The following is a 19,561-nucleotide window of genomic DNA, read 5'->3' on the forward strand; positions in this document are numbered from 1 at the left end:
AAATTTCTTTTGTTTAGCTGAAATTTTGCATGACACAATTCTGGAAATTTTATAAGTTATTTGTCTTTAATTAAGTGCTCTGAAAATGAAAGAACAATGTTAATCACTTGGTGCTGTTGCAAGTATGACCAATTCATGGCTTAATTAAACTAAAAATAGAACGCATGAGGTTCTTCCAGCGTAGTCTATGGTCCAAATGTCCAAGGAAGAATCGACAACATTCTTCGGCACAATGCTGGAAAGAAAATACTTGGCATTATTCTCCAATTTTAATCAGCACTTGTGGTCGTTGGTTTTATTTGAGAACAATTATCTTGATGAAAATGTTCTAGGATTTGATGACTGAAGTTTTGCTTACAACATATACTGCAATCTTCAGAAATTACCGATAAAAATTATTCGCATTCCAATGTATGACAAAGGGAGATTACATTATAAAATGAAACAAGTTTTACATTAACATAAACAAATTGAATTTATATAGATATAATTTATTTATATCTAATGCGCAATGCGGTTATTGATGCATAGCTGTTAGCATAAATAGCGGTGTAAGCCATGTAAATTAAACCTGTCGCCGATTCTGAACATCGCAGAATTTTCACAGCTTGCTCACGGGTTTCGAACACGCAACTCACTGCTCCAATTTTGCTGTGCATTTAACCCCACGGATACCACGGCGATCATCAGAACTGTTACAGGGAGCGGGGGTAGACTACAGCTCCCTGCTCCAATTTTGGTACCTACTCCGAACTGTTTTTACTAGACCGTCTTGCCATATTAAGTGTAATTTATGTTATTTATTATTAAGAAGAATGCATTAAATTTCATGGAATTTCTCATTTGCAAAACCAAAAAAATGCATCTCTAAAAACTGTGTTATTTTTCAAGTTAAGAAATTTATAATTCAATGACGAATTTACTGCATTAAAACGAATTTTTACTTTCAATAGAATAAATAACAGTAAGGATTGATGAAAAAAGGCGCTATTGTGCTCGTCATTTCCGTCCGTCTGTCTGTCCGTGTCCGTGACTTCACGTTTTCGTCGAAGAGAAAATGCGCTCTCGTTCACTCACTGCAGTGAGTACTGAGTTATATTTTTTATGCAACGAAAATCTTTGATTCAGCTCTCGTACGATTAGCGATGATATAAGTTTTTGTGCTATATGTTTGCTACTGCGAAAACACGAAAAAAATATAACTCAGTACTCACTGCATTGAGTGACAGAGAGTGCATTTTCTCGTCGACGAAAACGTGACGTCCCGGACGCACAGACAGACGGACGGACATGGCGAGCACAATAGCGCCTTTTTCCATAAATGAGAAAATGCGCTAAAAATCGAGCTTTCAGCAGTAAAGTTAGTTTGGTTGTCGGCGAAGTAACTATAGATTTTTTACATGTATTGAGATAGGAGTTATTCATGAATATTCTGCTGAGGTAATATAATGAATTGAGAGTAACTACTTGTGTAATGACAGTCCGTAACTAACACTGAACTTTGACACTGCCTGGTAATGTATGCTAATCCTGTTCCGTGGAGTTGGTACAGACTGTGCAGACTGCCACTCGCCAGTAGCCATCGAAGAGCCGCCGAGCAAGGATGTGTTTCTTTCTTCAATGGTCAAGTGTTCGGCATGGTGTTCCTTTATCCCTGTTAGCCATTTTCAAATTTCGTAAATTGTAGGCGTTCAAACATTTTGCAATAGGCTGATTTATCTGCATTTTATACTATTTTTGCTTTAGGTGCTACGAAAAAATCTTTAAAGTTCATTTGACCTTCCCTCTAGAAGTCTACCTAGATTATCGAATTTCTTTAATCGTTGACAGAAATCGCATTTCTATACAATATACATCAACTATGAATTAAGTTATTCCGAAGAATAAGCAAAACGCATGCTTGTCATGTATAAATATCTTCGAATGTAAGATGCCGTTGGGAAAATGACCATTTAGTATTATATTTATATTCATACATGTTCAATTCGCTGATGCAGTGTAATATTCTTCCTGACTGCTTCTCCAGGGAAAATGTTAACCTCGTGTCTTCTCAATTGTATATTAACCTTTATTTGAAAATAAATACATTTTGTTGTTTATATCAATTAAAGTGGGTTATGTATTGGCTGCGATACGAATATGAATGTATCTTCGAACAATACTGTAACGAAAAATAAACGGTCTATACGGTTTATATGTTAGATCTAACGATGAACAGGTTAATTTGTTCACTTGATTCCTTCATGTGCATACATTCGATGTGTATACATTTCATGGTTTTGTTGTTACGTCAAAACGCCTTCTGAAATCAATGCGGCTTCATTTATTATGGCTTAGGTGATCGCTCCAAGGTTGATTGACCTCCTCCATTGATGCAGTTGACTAGGGACTGGGGTAGTTAGTTTCACGGGCGTGCGCACGCATTTTTCGTGCGCGCGATAAATGCTGAATTATTTACAGGAATTATCGAACCAGCTAGTCACGAAAATTAATTAATGTTTCACCATCCTCCTTTTCAATCGTTTCAGTCCAGTATTCATGAAGCCCTACAAAGACAATTGGTAAAGCGATCTAAGGAGTCTTGTCCAATCTACAAGAACTTCATGAAGCACCATAGCATAGCACAGCGTAGTGATGTCGGCGCTGAAGTATAGGCCTGATGTGGTCTGTCGCCGAATCTTGTTCTTTTCGCGACTTACCCACTGGAGATTTGAAAGCAGGTCCTTCGACCGGAAATTTTCCAAACTGTCTATTCCAAACTTTTCCAAACTGTCACATTATACAGAGAAATTTCGAAATTTGCGTAATTACCTACTCGAGAAATTCCTCTGTATGTGTCCATGCAAACGCAAGTGCTACGTATAGACCATTATGTATAAATATAAAAAATTATCAGCTTTTGGATTTAGCAAACAGTTTGTTCAGCGGTTCCGAGAATTATAAATTGGAATTTATTGCCCTGAGCACATAAAATGAATTAAATTAGAATTTTTAGTGTGGCTGTAAAAAAAGAGCTGTATTGCAATTTATTTCTGACTGACAAACGTTAAAAGATTAATTACCAGTAAAGGTAGTGGAATAATATTCGGTGTAGGAAAAAATTTGTAGATGAGGTTGCTGCAATTAAATTACTGAAACTTTAGTTGTAACGATTAAGTCATGTAAATTATAGGCGCATGAGACACCTACAAATGTTTCTGTACTGCCTACAATACGAATTAAATAGTCTATATATAGTCACTTCATTAGTCAGACTATGTCAGTGTGTTGCAACCCGTTGCGAGGGTTGGTGGTGTTGCTGCGTTCTCTCTAACGCCTATTTTCTTGCTGCAGCTGTGTAGTGTTGACGTGAGACTAGCCAGCGCTAAAGGTGAAAAGCTCAGCTTAGTTCACAAAGAGTTCATCACACTTAGCTCAATACTTATTATTCGTACTTATTTATATTTGTTGTGATATTCGTTTGCTGGATTCAGGTGACCATGGCGTTAACGTGCAGACGTGCAGATTGCATCTTAAAGTTCGAGCGCAATTCTTCAACGGTTAATTGTTAACGGTGGCAGTGGCACAGTACCGTGGGCTGCTTTAATGTTCCAAAGTTTCGCAGCGCATTGACGAAGAAGTCGTCACTAATGCAGTATTTATGTTAAACAAACACAATTAATTGTTAACAACTGACATAAAGTTGCCAAAATCATTTCGTACATTTTTTCGGGGTCAAACTACTGGTTTAATCTACAGGAATAAACATTTTATTTCTTACTGTTAAATACTTTGTTAACTCTAATTTGCGTTCTACCTGATGACCGGTTGCCTGATACGTTAGCATGGCTAAGCGTGAAATATTTTCACTCTTTACAATCGTCAAACGGACGAAAAGGTAAGAACAAACTTTGAGAGTGCGACAGATTAATTTTTCCTTCACTTCGTTGGCAAAAAAATAGGAATGCTTAGGTTATCCATTCGATTCTCTTAATTTACACGATTGAAGTTTCAAGTTAACGGAGACTACTCATACTCGTACATGGTAATGATCAGGCGACATTGTTTCCTATAATAACCTTATCCAGGAGAAAATCTAGTTCAATTTAAAAACTGCGGCGCAACCTATCCTCGCGACAACATTTCTTCTCGCTTCGATTCACCGACATGTGGAACAGCCTCCCACCCTCCCTGAAGAAATTGTTGACGCTCCGACTCCGAGTATGAACGCCTTCAAGAACAGACTAGACAAGGCCCTGCAGGAGCATATGTTTAGTCTTGAAATGCCTCGTACCTTACGGAACATCTGAAATCTAGAAACGATTTTAAACCTACCGTCCGTCAAAAGATTTGATCTAAAGGCCAGTCTAGTCAAGGAAAGTACAAGAATCGGCGACAGGCCTATCCAGGCCTATTCTTCAATGACGATACTTATAATACTATACTATACTATACTATACTAATACTATACTAATATTATACTAATATTATACTAATACTATACTAATACTATACTAATACTATACTAATACTATACTAATACTATACTAATACTATACTAATACTATACTATGCTGTACTATGCTATACTAATACTATACTAATACTATACTAATACTATACTAATACTATACTAATACTATACTAATACTATACTAATACTATACTAATACTATACTATACTATATAGTATATACTATACAATTTGAGGCGTGTCGCGGAAAACTCCATAGGACACAATGTTAGTGTTGCAATTTGAATTAGATATTACAGCCTTTGTGCTGCCTCTATAGAGAAGAAACCCTTGCAAGCTTAATTTTCTTATTCTCTGACATGTGCTCCAGTAGTTAGGCTATGGGCTTGTCCCGTTAGCGCGTGGTGAGCGACAGTTACGCTAAAGTCGCCGCCCGTACACGGACATTCGTGTAGTAATAGATAATTATTTTCACTCATGAGACAAGTAAACGCATTTGTGACCAGTACTGAAAAGTGGCGATTTTAATGTAGTGTCGAATCGAAGTGCCACTGACGGTTAGTAAATATTGCACTATCCATTCTATGAACAGCGATATTATCATATTATTCACGTTAGTTTTACAGTTCATCGTCTATCGTTGTCAAATTTTCCAACCAATTGAATAAATGTTTTACTTTTAGGGAGCAAACTTTTCTTGTTTCAAATGTTATGTTCGTAAATACACTTTATTTTCGACTTTTTCAATGTCGAGGAGTCCTGTATGTTTCAAAAAGCTTGCCCCGTTGTTAATTCACCTCTGATTCATTAATCGTCCTTCGTGGACTCCTCCTGAGGTTCAATGACCTTCTCCAACCTCTTTTAGCGACGAGAGGTCTTGGATTTGATAACAACATAAACACTCGGTATATATGCATTATCTGGCTCAGTTATAAGGCTTAAATTCGCGTACATGATGACCTCATTAGCTCATCCTTGATTGCGAGGGTTCGAAGGGTTCGTTGAACTCTGCGAGCTGCTGTTGCCTGGTGACAGTCGTCTTCTGTTGCACGCCAATCTCGACCTTCTAGCCCTATGAAGACGCGTTTACAAATCACTTCCTTGATGCCAAGACGTCTCCAGTTAACAATGAACACCAGCACGGCATTCAAATTCCTCGTATTGTTTGCCTTTTCTTTGTCTTTTGATCTGTGAATGTTCGTTTAGCATCATAAGTTAGCCTTCAACGGCAGTAATAAAATGGTGACCTTGAGGTAACATACGAAACTCAGAGGGTTAGTAATTATCTTTAACTATAATTTGTGTCATCTGGGATCAGTTGTTTGTGAAGGCATAAGTAATAAGTGTATTAAACTATAAAAAATTGAAATATGATGATGGTTCAAAAAATATGATGGTTTAATGATGGTTTTTATAAAAAAGCGCATTGATTAGTCTCGCAGGTTCGGAATAAAATGGGTTAACTGTAACAGGGATGAATATTGCAGCAGCACTTGCAAGCAATATTGTGTTAATTGTTACATGGTCTTTATAGATACCTACCTCATTTAATATTAAAATGAGCATTTAATTCATGAATTTCATTTCAATTGAATATTGTTGCAACTTCACGATGATTGGAAATGTAAGAGGTTGGTGTTTAAACAAGTGTCACCCCACCACGCCGGTCTCTCAATGTCAGCATGTAAAGAGAACAGAGTCGCGTTTGCTGGAGGTATAGATGATCATGTGATGAGTTACTCGACAAGAGCAAGATGGAAGATATGACATGTAATGATATAACGATCTATATGTTGCCTGTACTGCGACATTAACTTCTTTACTTTATTAAACTCCTGGCTATTGATGATTCTTTTCTGCTGGCTCAATAAGAACCCGTAAATGCTGTTGGCATTTGTTATATGTGAAAAGGTTCAGGGAGTTGTATTGTTCAGCGCTCCCTTAAGAATCTTAGCATTTAATGAATTATTTTTGGTTTTTATCTGCGCACAATATTTTTAAACTTGTTTCCCGTCATGGCAGGAAATACGTGCATGTGCACTGATAAACCATGAAAATTTAGTTTTCGTGTACATCCACTGTGACTCATAAAACTATATGATTTTAGTAGGTACTTGACTTGTTCAGCATGATTAATTATGCCTACTGTTAATTTATTCGCTGTTTATTTATAGGCAGTTTGATCATACCAGCTCCCTGGTGTCACACGTTCATAGGCATATATACGACACATCAATCTTGCTCGAACCCAAGACTTGTTTGTTATGAAGCGAGAGGGAAAAATTTCATGTTCTTCGTTCTGTCGGTCTTGCCATTTCTGTGTCACCGAAACGAATATATCTTATCACTTGTGTCGTTTCCGGTCATTTTTTAGAGTCATGTATATCTGTTGTTTTTCCTGAACAAAGATTTTTTCGTTGATGGTTATGTTAACAAACTTTATTCGCGTTTTACTTGCAAGAAAACTTGCAGCAGATCTGTAGTTTTTCTATTATTTAAGTATGGTGTTTTTGCTAACTGCGAACAGCAAATGTTATTCAATGCAAGTTAACCAATATTGGTTATCATCACAATGCCATCAAATCATGCTGAAGGCTGCTACCGATATTTCATCATGAATGTGACGCTTTGTGTGAACCAGCTTCTTATTTATTCTGTTCTGTATTTCAGTGTGGGAATAACAAATAATTATTATTTCTATTTAAATTTTTAGTCGTCATTACCGTGTCTCGTCATGAGTAGTATAAAAATCAAGGTTATTTATCACGTTGTCTTAGCCATGGCCAGCTACCACACCTTCTCGTCCTACGAGAGCCTTGTGTGCCCCTCGGAGCAGGTTTTCTTCAGGAAACTGAAGGAATCCTATGGGGGAAACTACAAGTTTCTAACTCACCTAAACGTGGTTGGTGCTCTTTTGTCTCTTTTATAAAATAGAAAAGAGTTATATGTTTACAATCATTTCCCGCTCTCGGTTTAATAAGAAGCTTTTAAAAGACAGTTGAGCGCTTCTGGTCTTTGATCGTAATGCTGGCTCGGACCATGGGCCTATTTCTTCAGTGCCGACACTTCTATTATAAAAGCAGTTGATGTTTGTTCAAAAGAAACGTTCGCTCTGTAGTTGATTTTTTGTATCAACACTTAGAATTTATTACACGCTTCCCTTTCTTTGATATATGCGCTAAGTAGTTGCCTTTTGAGACCCTGAATTAGAAAATTTTTTTATTTTGTACGCTAATTTTTAGTAGGTAGATAGTTTTCCTATGAAAACTATTTATTTGAATTATGCGCCTCTTATTTCGATCTGATTGTTGTTTCTCGTGCTGAGAACTATTTTCAAAATCATTGATTGTCTTCAGATATTATAGCCGTAAAAGCTTCGGTATTTACGTTTAGTTCCCTAGTTATATGTGTTAATGAAAAATGTCTTCCATATTTTGGTGTTATGGTGAATAGAGGAGCCCTTTAATCCCATTTGATGAGAAGCTTGAATGATCAGAAGGCCGAAAATTTGTGTTCGTGTATGTAACATTCAGATTTTTATACAAATGTTATTTTAGGTGTAAGCAGAGCTGGGCAGCGCTACTTTGAAACGTAGCGTCCGCTACCGCTACCTGCTCTAAATGTAGCGGGCGCTACCGCTACAATTTCTTAAATGTAGCGCCGCTACCGCTACTGAAAATGTAGCGGCCGCTACATGTAGCGCGCTACTGTCCACCTCTGGGTGTAAGAGAGGGAAACTATATGTTATCAGTGCCACAGCAAGTTAAAGCTATAATTTTGATGCTACGAATGGAATGTTACATGTTTCCGCTTTAGGATTGTCGAGTTTTGCGTTTTATGCCTAATGCAATAGGGAGCTATACTTGCCATATTGTGTGCAATTCGAGTCAACCTGTCATCGATTATGAAGGTTGCAATATGTCTTTAACATTTCTAATCCATGCAATTCTTATGTGATGTTGTATGGAATGAGTTTCTCCATTGATAACATTCGGTACAAAATATTAACTAACTAATGTCAACAAAATATTAGATAATTGTTTTGTTTTTTAATTTTAAATGTCAAATACACTGTTAGAAAAAACGGTGAAAAAACGGTCCCACTGGCGTTCTAGTGGCCGGTCGCCCCGTGAAAATAAACTGTTTCGCCGTTTTTATCAGATGTTTTACGAATTTCTAGTGTTAAATTAAAATAAAAACGGTGACACGGTGTTTCTTTTCACGTGTCGACCGGCCACTGAAACGCCGGTAATACTGTTAACGGTCATTCTTCTAACAGTGTAGTCTATTTTGATGGTAATTTCTTTGATAAACAAGCCTAGATAGATTATCGCGCAGCCACAGAACCGTGCCCTGCCGTGACTGCTCCCTGCTATCGTATGACTCAGCTCTTCTAAGGCTTCTGCTCAGACTCTAATCTTTTCTGCACTGGACAGACCAACGTTAATTTGCATCTTTTCACTGCAAAATTATTGACTAAGAAGAGTTGATAGTTGTTGAATATGGACGTAGCTAAGAGAAATTATTCAAACTTCACTAATGCTACTAAACTTGCAAATCTCACTGCATGTCTGATCGCTGCCAACAAATCACAATTAGTAAGACTGGATTCTTGTGTTGAGGCAAATTAGCGAAAGTCACCTCACTGTTAGAAAAATTACCGTTAACGGTATTACCGGCGTTTCAGTGGCCGGTCGGCACGTGAAAAGAAACATCGTGTCACCGTTTTTATTCCAATTTAATACTAGAAATTCGTAAAACATCTGACAAAAACGGCGAAACAGTTTATTTTCCCGGGGCGACCGGCCACTAGAATGCCAGTGGGACCGTTTTTTCACCGTTTTTTCTAACAGTGCTCTTGTAGATTCAAAACGTAAAAAAATTCGGAGTATATCCATTGCATGTAATTGTTACTCAGTATATTATTCAATTAGAACCGGAACGAGTTATTGCGCGAGTATAGCATTTCTAAAGGTCAAAATGATTATACATTTTACTATATATTCCAGCATTCCACGTGATAAAGTTCAATTCAGATGGCTACTTAACGTTAATTTTTAATACTCTTGCATTATCGTGGTTTTAATTCCAATTATAGTAACACTTAATTTCGGTTTAGGATCATTGGAAAAGTTTTCTATGTTGCTGCGATTGCAATTCTTTCAAGCGTTGTTCGAACTGCAGAATTCGCTCCTAGGGGGATTGTTCCTGAGCGCCCCACCGCTGAGCTCGCGGTGTCTGACTGTAGGTCTCAGTTGTGGGGTTAAGTTATTATGTAGGTAGGATTCCTTACATTGAGTTATTATGTAGGTAGGATTCCTTACATTAAGTTATTATGTAGGTAGGATTCCTTACATTTCCCTTCTCTGTCTCTCTCGTGTGGGCGGCCGACGTCCCGTGTAAGCGACCGCTTGTTCGAGTGTCTTCGTTTCTGTTGCTTTTCACCTGTCCCTCCTTGTCACCAAACTAACGCTGCTTCCTTCGAGACAGCTTCAGCGGGCTGGACAATTGAGGCCTTCCGCCCTTGTAGGTGATTTTTCGATTTAAGAAACTTTCGATAATTGAGTCCTTCCACCTCTTTGGTGATGTTCATCTCTACTTTCGGTGCGAGATAGCTAAATAGCTGAAGCGCTAGTAACATTTGGCCACTAAACTAACTGGAATTTATTAAGGTTTCCCCAATTACTTTGATTGTACAATGAATAGGGTTCGCATCTTCTGATTAGAATAGAACCAGTTTTGGTTTACGCTTGTACTCAATGATTTAGGTTTTAATATGTCTTATCATTTCTAATCTATGTCATTCTTAAATACAAGTTAAAACTAGTGTAATTTTCTGTATGCAAATGCAAGTTACATGCGTACTAATGTTCTAATCACTCTCCACGCAGGCTTATCGCTCATATTTTGGGGGAAAAAAATGAACGTGGTTGCAATACCCAATAAAAACGCTATCTCTGTGCACTGATGACACTGAGTCCTGCTCGAGTGTTTTCGACTTTAGCTTATCACTGTGATTGATGGAGTTATGTCTCATTAGGTTCATAATCACTCGCTATCTAATATTTTCATCAACTGTTGCCCAGGGCTCATGCCTGCACTTGTCTTCAGGCATTCTGTCCTTGGGCTCTTTAGTGAAAATATCGATAGACTTTGCGTCAGCTTCTTCCGACTTATAATACTGCAGCGACTGACGCTTGGGTGTTAAATATATATATATATATATATATATAGCGGTTTCAGCGTTTATTATGCCGTAGACCTGTCGCCGATTCTTAACATCGCAGAACATTCACAGCTTGTTGCGGTCTCGAACGCGCAACTCACTGCTACAATTCTGCTGTGCTTAACCGCCCGGCCTCCTTGCCGATTCTGACCAGAAACTGGCGCACAGAGCTGGGATTGAACCCGCGCCTCTCTGCGCCAATCTTGGTACTCTGAACTGTGAGCACTGGGCCACCCTGCCCACCCTGTTGTTGCCCAGCATATTTTAACGTAATTATGCGATATAACTTTCGCGTCTGTCACTTATTTATCGGTGCTGTTGTGGTAACGTTAACCCAATTTTTAAGCCTAATTCACAAAATAATAGACGAAAAAGGTTTATTATTTTAATACTGAAATCCTCCCTATCAACCGTGTCATCTTGGTGCATTATTTATAGAATTTATTTCACCCTCCCCCCCCAAAATTTATTTCACCCCCCGGGTCTTCATTCAAAAAATGGGTTTAGATAAAAATCTCTCACATTTAAACCGCAGCTAAATTTCAGACTTATATTTTGTGTAACTAATGCCATGAATCGGAAATTGTTCATCTCAACAATTAGCCTAAAACTGTTAATATTAATAAACTTGAGTTACCGAACCTAAAGATATGTATGAATAGCAATGAAAAAGATTGAAGTCGTCCTAATCGTTGAAATGAGGCTTAAGCTATTTAATGGTTATTTTTTTGGAAAATCAATGAAATGTCGATTTCATTCAATTTAATATCGGTTGAGGTTACTTTGTCTTGCTGGTCTCAGTTGAATTGCTAGTACATATGTAATTTTTATTAAAGATATAGGCTTCACATTAGACCTAAGTAATTGTTCACTGCTAGACAAATCTTTACGATAACTTCTAGTAATTAGTTTGCGTACATTTTATTGAATGATATTTCGCGTTAATTAGTATTTACATATTCTTGTGATACTTAATTTTACTTTCTTTCATTATCTTCTGCTTGTAATGTATTGTAAAAGATTATTCGTCATGTTATAGTATCTTATGAATTTTGTGATAATACTAACCATTCCGTGTATTCTTATTTCAGCCAGAAACTTTTTAGTGTTGACTTTTCTAAGTACATATTTGTTGACGTATAGTTTTATAAACTAAAACATGGGTCTAGAAAGCTTGTTGTTCCATGTCGTCGTGACGGCAGGCTTCGCGCTGTCTGTTTACTGGGATTACTTTATGCTTCAAATGCCCATTGGCTCGAAATTCCGCGAGGTGACACTTGGGCTTGGCAACAGATGCAAATACCTCACCCACATTGACATGGTGAGTAGTCAAGTTAAGACTTGCTCCTGTAAGCTATACTATACTCTACACCACATGGTGAGTACCGTAGTCATCAAGTTAAGACTTGCTCCTGTAAGCTATGTACTCAAGAGGAATATGTGAGACTGTCCAAAAAGCGATGTACGTTTTGCTCTTTTTGGGGGCCATTTTTGGCTAGTTGTCTCATTTATGGAATAAAGGCGCTATTTTGCTCGTCATGTCCGTCTGTCTGTCTGTCCGTCCGTGACTTCACGTTTTCGTCGACGAGAAAATGCGCTCTCTGCCACTCACTGCAGTGAGTACTACTGAGTTATATTTTTTTAAGGTTAGCCTGGCCACAGAGCGTTTGAGTGCTCCGTGAGTGCCTCCGTCCGCTATTTGCTTGCGCTTTGGGTAAGAAAGTGTCAGTGTTTGGGCAATGTGATACATTAATTATTCGGAATTACCCTCGATTTACTCTCATTGCGCAAACCTTCAAGGATGGAGCACACTTGCGCTCCCGTACGGAATTGTAGTTTGGAAATGGCAAATAAGGCGAGAGAAAAATAGGGACGATCCATTGCTTCTTGGATGCCAATCAAGTGGACCTCTTTTTATGTGACAGTCAATTAATTCCTTAAGATTTATGGCGAAGAAGCATCTGAGAGTGTTATTTTTGATCGTTTTCAGGCAATGACGTGTAATTCAATTCAATTGTTGGTTCAGTTAAGCAACTTTATCAGTATTTTTGTTCATAGATTTTCATCTTGATACATGGATTGTGTATAAGAAGAGGTTCATGCAATGCTTTTAGAATTATATAGAGTTTTTTTATAAATCTCGCATATAAAGTTTCTTTACACAATAGTGGTCAGGTGTGTACACGAGCACTGTTAGAAAAATTACCATTAACGGTATTTTAATTAATAATAATAATAATAATAATAATGATTAATAATAATAATAATTAATATTACCGGCGTTGCAGTGCATGGCCAGTAGGCACGTGAAAAGAAACACCGTGTCGCCGTTTTTATTCCAATTTAACATTAGAAATCCGTAAAACATCTGATAAAAACGGCGAAACAGTTTATTTTCACGGGGCGACCGGCCACTAGAACGCCAGTGGGACCGTTTTTTCACCGTTTTTTCTAACAGTGCGCGGCACAATACTTGGCATCGTCTTAAATTCCTAAATTCTGTGATCTGAAGAAATTAAGCTAAATTAATGTAATATCTGCTTTTCAATGATATCTATTGATGAAATACAAAAAATATGCTGAAAAATTATGAGTATTAACTAAATACCTTGAAAGAAATGATTAAGGAACTTGAATTTGATATTGAATTCGACGAAAGTAGAAAACAAAATTGAAGCCTTTATTGATAGCGAGTCGTAAACCGTTGAGACTATAATAAAAGACTGCTTTCATCGTATACGAAGGCTTGCTCTGCTCATCATCGAATGATGAATTAACCATACTATTAACTTTAATCGATTCGTGAAACAATGCTAAACAAATTTAACTTGGACTAGCATCAGCACAAAGATATCCCAATTTTCATATTCATTTTCAATAATCTTATGAATTTGGGTTGTTTAAGTAGCCCCACCTGCTATGCCATAAAAGGTATCCCAATTTTCATATTCATTTTTAATAATCTTATGAATTTGGATTGTTTAAGTAACCCCACCTGCTATGCCATAAAAGGTATCCCAATTTTCATATTCATTTTCAATAATCTTATGAATTTGGGTTGTTTAAGTAACCCCACCTGCTATGCCATAAAAGGTATCCCAATTTTCATATTCATTTTCAATAATCTTATGAATTTGGATTGTTTAAGTAACCCCACCTGCTATGCCATAAAAGGTATCCCAATTTCCATATTCATTTTTAATAATCTTATGAATTTGTATTGTTTTATTAACCCCACCTGCTATGCCATAAAAGGTATTCCAATTTTCATATTCATTTTCAATAATATTATGAATTTGTATTGTTTTATTAACCCACAGCTGCTATGCCATGATAAACACGTAGAAAACTATATTATTTCAGTTACTGCAGCTGTCGTACTTCAGCTTAGCGCTGCTCAACGACATCGTTGGAACTGACCACCGTCAGAGCAACAAACAAGGAAGCTTGCAACGCTTCAGAGACTGGCTCTTCACCACCCTTGTCTTCCCTGTTGGTTCTGTGAGTAATGCTCTTCTTACCAACGCTCGTCTCGATTGTACGGTAAGCTAACTTGTAAGTGATGTAGAGTACACTGTAATCTAACTAGTATGTGGTGTAGAGCACGAACGAAGGCTTGCTCTGCTCATCGAGAGAAGGGGGAGACTGCAAGATCCCCCCATTACGTAACAGATCTGTGGTCAGATTTCAATCCCTGCGGGAAGGATCACTTTCCGTGGCAGGGACAAGGCTGTTCAACGCCCTACCAAGGGATCTAAGAGAGGGGGAGTTCACCCTGGAGACCTTCAAGAGACAACTAGACGTGTTCCTGGGCACAATCTCTGATCGACCTCCCCTGCAACACTACCAGCGGCGAGAAGCAAGCAACAGCATCGTGCATCAGGTGGCCCAAATGAGGGCGGACGAACGATAATCAGAGGCGGCGATCCATCGTGGCCTGGGACTGCTATGTCCCAAACAAATACTAAGGATACTAAGTACACTATAATCTAACTAGTAGGTGATGTAGAGCACACTATAATCTACCTAGTATGTGGTGTAGAGTACACCGTAATCTAACTAGTATGTGATGTAGAGTACGCTCTAATTTATCTAATATGTGATGTCGACGTCACTATTATGTATCTAATATATGATATCTAGCGTACGATAATATTATATACGATATTAAGTGGACGATAAATAAACTATTTATGATAATAAATAAATTATTTATGATAATAATAAACTATTTTAATAGCATGTGCTATCTAGTAAACGTATATGTGATATCTAGCATACGATAATCTTATATATACGATATCTAGTGTACTACGATAAATAATCTTTGAACGAGTAGCCTGTGCTATCTACCATACAGTGACAGAGCTACGAGTAGTAGTGATGTCTAGGATACGGTAATCTACGTAGCTCTTATTCGTAAGCCTATTGTTTATGTCAGCGGCCAATTCACTTGACCTGATAGAGATTGAGGACGAGTCAACATCTGATAGACACGTGATAGATCACGCGATCAAGACCGCAGTAGTGGGCGGAAGCGAACGTTATAAAAGGGCTAGCAACCTTAAGCAAAGCCCCCAGTAGCTGATGAGCACTCCGCGATGTAGCGTGTAGCTTGAGTTCTCCGACCTTACGGGACATTTATGAAATTCGGATTTGCTCCATGTAAATTAAAGGTTGTTATCATCAGTCCATAACTGATAAGGTATCAGCTGTTATTTTCTGTTGTTATATCACTGACATCTTGTTTCACGCTTAAGTTGCATTTCACGACTCCCTTCATCCTTATACTCAGAACCGAGAGCGGCGTGGAATAATGAAAAAAACTTGCTTTGTTTCCAGCAACATCTCACTCGCAATAGTCTAAAGTCACATTTAACCATAATCGCTTAAAATGAGATGAAACGAGTAACTAAAGCGCAACTCAATCAGACACTATATTTAAAATGCTCAGCAGCTAATTACCTTGTATCTAATTAGTGGCGGAACCCTCCCACCCGCCCCCCTTTAAAGAGCCGTCATGTACGTATAAATTCACGTACAGGGATCGCAGTGGTATCATTGGATAGGGCAGAATGTCAGCTTTAAGATGAGACTAAATACCAGAAAAGCCAAATCCGAAAATTTTAGGGTACACCTCCTCCTTTAAGATTATCTTAAAATTTCGAATAATTTATCGTAACCAAAAAAAATATTCGGTGCCAGTACGACTTGCATAATGGAAATTAACAAGTCTCTTCAATGGCGCAGAACAGGGGTAAAAAAATATGAAATTTCTAATTATACCTTTTGTGTTAGTAAATAGTGCATGTCACGTTCTTGAAAGATTTATATATAAATCTGCACCATAATCTAGAAAAATAGGCTTTAATTTTGACTTTGTTTAAGTTCAGTTAGAGGAGTCCCATGCCAAATGAGTCTGTAAGTTCACTAGCACTTAAATATTTAATTTCCACTTAATAATCATTTACATTCTATGAGAAGAGTTTGAAGTATGTTTCTACGTGCAGTTCGTGGCGGTAGTTTTCTTAATTTCTACTTAATAATCACTTACATTTTATGAAAAGAGTTTGAAGTATTTTTCTACGCGCAGTTAGTGTTCTTGATGTCCACTTAATAATCACTTACGTTTTATGAGAAGAGTTTGAAGTATGTTTCTACGTGCAGTTAGTGTTCTTAATGTCCACTTAACCTGTTATGGTTAGTACCTGTCAGTATTACCTTTGTCACCTGTTATGGTTAGTACCTGTCAGTATTACCTTTGTCACCTGTTATGGTTAGTACCTGTCAGTATTACCTTTGTCACCTGTCGTGGTGAGTACTCATTACTGTTATATTTCTTACCTGTTTTGGTTAGTACCTGTCAGTATTACCTTTGTTACCTGTCGTGGTGAGTACTCATTACTGTTATATTCATTACCTGTTATGGTTAGTACCTGTCAGTATTACCTTTGTCACCTGTCGTGATGAGTACTCATTACTCTTATATTCTTTACCTGTTTTGGTTAGTACCTGTCAGTATTACCTTTGTCACCTGTCCAGGTGAGTACTCATTACTTTTATATATCTTACCTGTGGTGAGTACCGATCCCTGTTAAATTTTTTACCTGTTTGAATGAGTTGCGATCTCCCTTTACATCTTTTGCCTGTTTGGGTATCTACCGTATTCTGTTTCATTTTTCACTCGGAGAAAAGATTGGTACTATTACATTTCTTACTCTTCTCCGTGAGTCCCGAATTCTGTAAAAATTTTCTGATAACTTTCTTGTTGAACATTTAGTCTTCTGGGTGGTAGCTATAGTTAACAGGCATTCAAATAAAAACAGCACGATGCAATTTATTATAGTAAGAAAAGCCCCACTTAGAATAGAATAGAATAGATGTGTCGGCGTTGAAGAAATAGGCCCATGGCCTGTTGCCGATTCTTGAACTTTTCGTGACTTGATTCACAAGGGATCCGGCCTTTGGAACCCGATCTTTCCATAACTGACGATTGATTGAGATAGCTGCTGGACTTATTGCCTGGTCCGTAATTTGCTAGGCATTTTAAGACTGAACATATGCTCCTGCATAGCTTCGTCTGGACTTATTGCCTGGTCCGTAATTTGCTAGGCATTTTAAGACTGAACATATGCTCCTGCATAGCTTCGTCTAGTCTGTTTTTGAAGATGTTCATTCTAGGAGCTTCAACGATGCTATCAGGGAGGCTGTTCTTGCATGCGCACTTGCATTCGTGTACCACGGTTAATGTGTATGTCTTTACCGCATTTTCGAAGTAATCTTATTTTCTAACCGAGTGTTAGCGACGCAACTTTAACTAATTTTTGAACCATTTTCTTGCCTCATTGCAGAAATAACTTCATGGGTTATTAATATCATCAACCATTTCTTAAAAATGCATTAATATTCTTGGACGTTATTCGGGTCAAAAGGCCAGGGCCCATACTTTCAAAAAAGTTAAGAGATCGTAAGTTCATCAGCCAATCATTGACGGCCTTTCGAGCAAAATCCACCAATCATAGACAAGAAAAAAGAGCGCAAATAATTACGTTCACTTAGCGAATTTTTGAAAGTACGGCCCCTGGTAACTTATCGCCTCAACGGGGCGACCTAGAGTCGTGATATTCTATTTGTACTTTGATTTTATTTTCATAAACAAGGGAATCTATCTTTGATAATACGAACGAAGAGAATTGCAAGCACGTGTAGAAACCTAATCCCTAAATGATTGACTAGTGTAGAACTCGCTGATGAATTGTGTGTGATGATGAATTGTGAATCAATCTGTCTATGTCCATGTTTGAAACTGAACCTAGCCTTGTATTCAACCGAAAATTACAAGCGATTACAATTACAGCCTTACAGAAGTATGAATAATTTACCGTATAAACACTAAACGAACTGAGTGACAACAGCACAGATGCAGTTCGAGTGGCTGTATAATCAGGGAGTGTGTGCATGACCTGTACTATATAGTGTCCCACACAGCGAGCTATCTGTTGCAATTTGTTCTCTCTGTATCAAGGGTCCAAAGGTAAACGGCATCAAGACGCATACTCATTTGCTTCTTGACGATAAGAAGAGGCATTATGAGCCTCTTGGTTAGAATTTTAAACGATTGAGAGTTTCGTAAATATTTTATTTCCAATTTCATCCCCGAGATCGACCGACTCAGTCCATGACCTTTGTGGCGATAACCTTATCAACCAAAACGACGATTGTAAGTTACAGTTTTTAAACTGTATTCTGCCTCAGTATATGATTAAAGGTTTCCGTGGTTATTTCCGGGTCTATGGTACTGCTCAGTTGTTTTTAATTTATTCTTATCGGGATAAGAGTCTTGACTTTTTGTTTGGATTTTAAACCTTATTGAATGAGGTCGCCCAAAAAGTTCTCGTTATCAACGGAAGATTTAAACTTCGCCCAATCAACGAAGCAGGAAATATTTTATCGTGGTCTTAAGACCAGGCGCCATACTTTCAAAACTCGCTAAGTGAACGTAAGTACTTACGCTCTATTTTCTTGTCTATGATTGTGGATTTTGCTCGAAAGGCCGTCAATGATTGGCTGATGAACTTACGATCTCTTAACTTTTTTTGAAAGTATAGTGAACGTAAGTACTTACGCTCTATTTTCTTGTCTATGATTGGTGGATTTTGCTTGAAAGGCCGTCAATGATTGGCTGACGAACTTACGATCTCTTAACTTTTTTTGAAGGTATGGGCCCTGCTCTGCATTTCAGACGTTATCGGTCTGAATGTAGACTATAATCAGCGTCTGATTATTTTAAGGATTGTATTTAGTATTAAAATTACACTAAATACTATTGTGCACAAGATCTCGATAACAAATGTGCTGCTGATCATGTTTGCTGTAGCCCATAATGTGCAGTGTTCCACTTAATAAATAATAATAGCGGTTTCAGCGTTTAGTAGGCCTGTCGCCGATTCTTAACATAGCAGAACATTCACAGTATTTTGCGGTCTCGAACTCACAACTCACTGCTACAATTCTGCTGTGCTTAACCGCCCGGCCTCCTTGCCGATTCTGACCAGAAACTGGCGCACAGAGCTGGGATCGAACCCGCACCTCTCTGCGCCAATCTTGGTACTCTGAACTTTAACCACTGGGCCACCCTGCCCACAATAAAAGGAATGTTCTTGAGAAGTCGATGTAATTTGGGAATAGATTTCTCGGGTCGACAAGCGGCATAAAAGTGGAAAATGCGATTTATTTTACTGATATTGATATGCGCCTCCGAGCCAAAAACTGCTGGCTACAAATATGTCGAATTGTGATAGTCTCCAAATAAAATTGGTGCCCATTGTTACCAATTCATTTTCAACATCACTTGCATATTCACTCGATTCAATAATCTATTT

General features: G+C 37.8%; 1 protein-coding gene across 1 annotated transcript; it reads left to right on the forward strand.

Moving 5' to 3' along the window:
• The first annotated feature begins 11,770 nt into the window (after window positions 1-11,770).
• Window positions 11,771-16,222, forward strand: LOC108666407 (androgen-induced gene 1 protein). Its single transcript, XM_018153284.1, has 3 exons — window positions 11,771-12,000; window positions 14,043-14,180; window positions 16,190-16,222. The coding sequence occupies exons 1-3, from the start codon at window positions 11,839-11,841 to the stop codon at window positions 16,220-16,222; spliced, it is 333 nt and encodes a 110-aa protein (XP_018008773.1). The 5' UTR covers window positions 11,771-11,838.
• Window positions 16,223-19,561: the final 3,339 nt, after the last annotated feature.

The sequence above is a fragment of the Hyalella azteca genome, unplaced genomic scaffold, assembly GCF_000764305.2.
Source record: "Hyalella azteca isolate HAZT.00-mixed unplaced genomic scaffold, Hazt_2.0.2 contig5334, whole genome shotgun sequence".
Taxonomy (NCBI): domain Eukaryota; kingdom Metazoa; phylum Arthropoda; class Malacostraca; order Amphipoda; family Hyalellidae; genus Hyalella; species Hyalella azteca.